This window comes from Symphodus melops, assembly GCF_947650265.1.
Source record: "Symphodus melops genome assembly, chromosome: 1".
Lineage (NCBI taxonomy): Eukaryota > Metazoa > Chordata > Actinopteri > Labriformes > Labridae > Symphodus > Symphodus melops.
In genome coordinates this window covers 54,542,805-54,548,955 of record NC_136691.1, presented here as the reverse complement: position 1 = coordinate 54,548,955, position 6,151 = coordinate 54,542,805, and the positions used below count along the sequence as shown (strand labels likewise).

At 43.7% G+C, this 6,151-nt stretch overlaps 1 protein-coding gene across 1 annotated transcript; it reads left to right on the top strand.

Annotated features, from left to right (window-relative positions):
* Window positions 1–6: 6 nt before the first annotated feature.
* Window positions 7–2,245, top strand: spaw (southpaw; the record flags this gene model as incomplete). Its single annotated transcript, XM_079359088.1, has 3 exons — window positions 7–865; window positions 1,149–1,996; window positions 2,093–2,245. Exons 1-3 carry the CDS (start codon window positions 574–576, stop codon window positions 2,243–2,245), a joined length of 1,293 nt encoding a protein of 430 aa, XP_079215214.1. The 5' UTR covers window positions 7–573.
* Between the last annotated feature and the right edge of the window lie 3,906 nt (window positions 2,246–6,151).

Below are 6,151 nucleotides of genomic sequence, written 5' to 3'. Positions count from 1 at the left end.
CATTGTACTGTTTATTACACTTGAAATACTGAAAGCTATTCCACTCTGCAACACAATCAAACACCTCTCTTAGTTACTGAAATGCAGATGTTGATGTGATTTATTACAAACCTCTGTATGTGAAACATTTCCTCCTTATTGTTGAGAATAAAATGTGACTTTTATTCCTCGTGCGTTTTCCGCGTTTGTGTGACGTCACGCGTTGTTTCTATAGCGGAGAGGCGCTTAATGGCTGTACAGCATTTAAAGTGTTAATTTGTTAATGAATTTTAGCATCTCAAAAGGATTAGGCTCCTGCAGGGACACGGAAGGTGGAGCCCTCTGACAGGACAATGACCTTGGCTAAATGTTATCTCTCCCCCCCCCCCACTCCCTCCCTGTGATGTGCTCTGGTGATCAGAGGGGTTTGTTCAGATGCCTGAAGTGGTCCAGGGTCATCAAAGGGCAGCTGTCCACTATAAAGGGGCGTCTGCACAGAGCATCACTTCAGCCTGAAACCAGCTGGAGACAGGACGTAGAGTTTTCTCTCTCACTCTTCAGACTCTTTCGGACTTAAAAAAAAAATAAAATAAAATGGAAGCGAAAGTTTTCACGGTTTTCTGCGCGGCGATCCTCCTCTGCTCTTCTTCTGCGGATGTGTTCTCCTCTCGGGGGGGTCGGAGGTTTCATCACTCGGACCTCGAGTCCGGTTTCAAAAATCGCTCAGTGAATCCCGGCAGCAGATTCCCTCTGTACATGATGCAGCTGTACCGCTCCTTCACGAGCGCGCGCTCTCCGCCTGCGGACGCTGTCAACACTTTGAGCGCACGAGGCGACGAGCTGTCAGCGCAGAGCTCCGACTCTGTCCTCAGCCTCGAAGCTAGGGGTGAGTTGTCTTTGTATAAAATGTCTCAGTCATGTCCTGTCTGTGTGCTCTGTGTGTTTTCAGACCCCCCCTCTTTACAACCCAGCAAGTGTCAAAATGCTTATTGGACTTAAAAGGCTCCGTGTGTTTTATGTGACAGGGTGTGTATATTAGCCCTCAGACGTCCTTGCACAGGGGGGTTCAATACACATCCTGTCCTGCTCTCCCCCCCTCCCCGCTGCTGTGTTTTGACATTTGTCCAGGCACCATCTCATGTCCATCTTCTGGTCTCTGCGTCTTGTAGGTTGTCATCAAGCCGGAGACAGATGGACGATCTCGTTCGACATGTCGTCCGTGTCCGCCAGCGAGCTGGTCCAGCTGGCAGAACTTCGCATCAGACTTCCTGCGTTCTCCGGATCCAGACGGGCCACGGTGGATCTGTACCACTCCAGAAAGCAGAGCTGTGAGTCTGACGGCGCGCCGCCGTGCCACCAAGAGTCGGAGCTTTTCCTGGGGAGTTTTGTCACGACTCCCAGGAGCTCCAAATCGTCCTGGAAGGTTTTTGACGTGACCTCTCTGTTGAAGTACTGGCTGTATCAGGGGGACCGGGTGTCGGGACAGGAGGCGTCAGGAGAGCCGGAGGAAGAGGAGCAGGGGAGCGGAGACGCGCGCGAAGTTTTTGGGACGAGGGGAATTTTTAAGAATTTGGGATTGAGGCGAAGAAAAGTTCTCCACCCGACAACGAACCGGGTCATGATGGTCATCTTCTCCAAACACGAGCTGCCGCAGGAGAGCCACACAGCGTGCAGTCTCATGCGCACCGTGGAGAACTCCAAGTACGTGGCCGTGGACAGAGCGAGCGGCGACGGTCAGAGTCGGCGCCACAAAAGGAACAAGATGGAGAGGATGAGGGTGACGGATGGAGCTTCTTCTACAGCTGCACCCGAAGCAGCAGCAGCAGCAGCAGCAGCAGCAGCAGAGCCGTCCCAGAGGCCGCTGTGCCGGAGGGTGGACATGTGGGTGGACTTCGACCACATCGGCTGGGATGAGTGGATTGTTCACCCAAAGCGCTTCAATGCGCATCGCTGCGAGGGCGAGTGTCCCTCCCCTCTGGACGACTCCTTCCACCCGACAAACCACGCGTACATGCAGGTGAGATTTAAAGCCATCCACGTTCACGCTTCATCCAACAATCATAGTTTTTGCTCTTTTCTTAACATTCATTTTTTTTTCTCCCCCCCCCCCCAGAGCCTCCTACGTCATCACCATCCTGACAGAGTGTCCTGCGCGTCCTGCGTGCCGACGCGCCTCAGCCCGCTCTCCATGCTGTACTACGAGAGCGACGACCTGACCCTGCGGCATCACGAGGACATGGTGGTGGAAGAGTGTGGCTGTCACTGAAGGCGGGGGACCATGTCACTGAGTTTAATCACACATTGTTACCCATGGATTTTTACAACAATGTTTCATCCATATACTGGGTTGGTTCAAGGTTCAAGGTTCTTTATTTGTCAATTCCAAAATATGTCAGACATACAGTGAAATCTAAATTACGTTTCCCCCCTCCCCAAGGTGCGGTAAATAAAATAAAACAAGTTAAAAAAGATAAATAATATTTACATTAATAAACCTAAATGTGCAAAAAGTACAAAGTTAAATAAAATGGAGTATAGAACAAGATTATAAGAAAGGTGAAACTTGTGTATGCGTGCAATGTGCATTAAGTGACCAGGGTTGTTCAAATCTGTGACAATTCAGTTCAATTTTTATTTGTATGGCACATTTCATACAAACATAAACAAAAATGTGCTTTACAGAAGACAAAGATAAACAAACACAAGACAAACTCATTTCAAATAATAAACAAAAATAATAATAATAATAATAATAATAAATGAATTAATGGATTCAAGAGCTCACTTTAAACTGATACAACAAACATACACTCAGCTGTTTCTATAGATTGCTCACAGGGACCATGCACCGACCGGATGTACACACACAAAGATAAACTAGTAACCAAAGATTTTCTGCAGACCTCAGATCAGCAGCTATAAAACTTCCCCATGGTGACTAAACGCAGCAGACTCCTCCCTGCTGATCTGAGGGCTCATGTATGTTGGACTGTGGTCAGTGACGGATGTTGAGGTGCTATTACATGTCGTGCTTTGTGAACCAGAAGTAATATTTACAATTCAATTCTGTAGTGAACCGGAAGCCAAAGATGTGTTGACTTGTCCCAGTAAGCACTGCGCTGCTGCGTGTTGGATGAGTTGGAGTTTATTGATTTATTTTTTTGGGACGTCCAGCATACAGATCATTAAAGTATAGTCTTATGTGCTGGATATGAATGCCCGGATGTTCACGGTCAGATTGAGTGTGGATATGTTCTGGAGATGATGGAAGGCTTCTGAAACTTTGGATCTGAATCAAAGTGTTTGACAGGATCACTGTCCTGAAGAAGGAAAGATGATGAAGTAGATTTCAGGTCTTTCTGGGCCTATAATCAGAACTTTCGTTTTTTTTTTAATCTTCTTTAAGCTGCAGAAAATGTTGTGACTTCAACTTCATCAATGCATTTGGACTTTTCATTTATGGAGCCATAGTTAATGCAACCAAGAGGGAGGATGTGAGACTGAGGAACGGGTCCCGAAAGTCCAACATCTGTTTGACAGAACTGAGATCTGACACTACTAAGATGGAGAGTCAGTTTGAATCTCGGTTGAATTTTTTGCTCATTGATCACTTGAACAAGAGCAGTGTCCGCTCTGTGGTTTTCTCTGTAACCTGATTGGTCCACCTCAGGTGATTGTGTAATTGTTTGTGGACAACCTTTTTCTAAAACTGATGAGGAGAAATCCATGATACTAATGTGTGACGTCTAATCTATTTATACATTATAATGTATATTTTGTACATAAATATAAAAATATATATAATAAAACATTTTATTTTGACTTGATTGTGAAGTTGTTTTTTATGGTTAAATGATCGTCAAATATTCTTCATTTATTTAACAATACTTTTTCATTCATCAGGCAGAAATGTGACTTTGACTTAGATAATTAATAATAATTAATTTTCAGCTTTTTGATCATAAATCCCCCGAACATGAAATCACATATAAACTCCTCTTAAATCAGCATTAATCATCTTTGCGCCTATAACGTTGGTGGTCACTCATTATTATCAGTCAGATGTTATTTAAATAACTCACTGCAAAACTTCAAGTTTCGCTTCTCTCTTGATCTGGGCTGATAATCAATGTCAGACTCAATCAGGTGACCGACTGATGCTGAGGGTTCATCGATTAGACACCAGGAAAACATCCTTAACCTTTTGTGCCACGTTAAAGCACGGCCGATCATCGGTATCAGCTAACGTTGTCGCAGGTACGATATTGATCGATTAATTGGACAGTAAAACATCGTTTCATTTGAGTTCTGTCGCATTAAACTAGCAGCTCTCTTTCACCAGCAGATGGCGCTATAAGGGCGCAACAAGCATTAACAAGCGGTGACGTACGTACATGTCGAGTGAGCCATCCTGATTCATAACATATCTTTTCCACAAGCGTTTGAGGGATTAACAAAATAAAATGTGTGAATATTTAAGTCTATCTCTCTTTACATATCGAAGATAGATATGAAACGATGTATCGGTATCAGATTTTTTTTTTCTCTCCCAAATATTGGCCCCAAAAATTCCCATATGGCTCATTAAAAATCAAAACAACGTGGGTCAAAGACATGATGACAAATCACTTCATGGAAATGTTTCTAACTGGTTTATTCTCCTGGTTTTATAATCTTGTTGTAAATCAGGGTTTGGCCTTAATGATTTCTCCAGAATAATTTCAGGTTTAATAGATGAATAAAGCTAAACTTGTGTAGCTATGTTAGCTGTTAACGTTGACTTTTAGACCTCCTTGTTAAGTAGAATACATTTTTTAAAAAGCCAACATTTTCATGAAAAAGCCAAAAGTGTGTCTTTGACTTCAGCAAAAACATGTTATGACAAAAATATAACACATTTACACAAGTTGACATATTTTAGGACATAATGAAGATAAATCCAGATAAACTCTCTCAAAATGACTAGAAAAGTGCCTCAGATCCTGTTTGAAATAACGAGAAGAAAAAGATCGTCCCATATACAGAGACTGTCCTCGTCTCAGCAGTCGTGGGTTCGAGTCCGACCTGAAACCTTTGCTGCATGTCATGCTCCCACTCTCTCCTCCCAACGTTTCTTTTCCCTCTCCAGCTGATATCTTTAATACCAGGACACGATGACTCACAAAACGTGTCTAACTCTTATTAAAAATGGTCTTAACACTTTCCCAAAACAATAAAAGAATTTAGTTCTCAGTTTTTAACTTTTTCTTCCAATCAAGCTCAACATTTCAGAGGGGTTCGATCCCCTGTCCGATTTGTCCTTGAGCAAGACACTTAAAGTTTCTCCCCTGCGTCCTCAGCGGCGTATGAATGAATGATATAAAAAGATCTGAAAGAGTAGAAATAAGGACCGATGGCCTAACGGTTATATAGACCTCATCGCAGCAGCCGTGGGTTTTGAACCCTTCCTCCCAACATTTCCTGTCTCTCTTCAGCTGTTCTAATGAAGCCCAGAAAAACCTTTTTAAAAAAAAGAACCATCATTGATTTCTTTGCTGCACTTGAGTCTGCAAATATAGTTTTCTGAAAGGCCAACAATGTACACAATCAGACGTGCACATACTACTTTTCAAAGTCAAAGATTTCAGTGCTTCATGGTGTTTTATTTACATTTGTTTTATATGTTATTCAAACTTATGTGATCAGCTTTTGTGTCTTTCAGATTTTAGTCATAAAAAAAAAAGAAAATGATCCTTGTTGTTGTCGATTTTATCTGGATTTTAATCTCAAAGCAGCAAAAACGCACGATAAATCAGAAATCCCTTCTCGTATAGAAACTCATCTCCATCTTAATCCCACTTATCTGGTGTGGCTTGTGACCAGCTCACATCTTTAGTGTATTTGCCTTCCTCGCCTCCAATCCACATCCAGAGCTCACGTCATCATCATCACAGCTCATTAGTGTCCGGGGGGGGGGGGGGGGGGGGGGCGGCTTCTTTTGTGGATTGTGATCAAACAGGCGGGCTGAGGGGAGCCACACAGAAAAGCATGGAGAAGTAGTGGTGCAGCAAAGAGGGGAGGGGGGGGGGGGCAGTAGCGTTTGTTTACTTTGGGGAAGAAGGGGGGGGGGGGTGTCAGGAAGCAGAGGTGACAAGGGGAGAAACAAACAGAGAGCGACGTGAGGGAGTGCAGA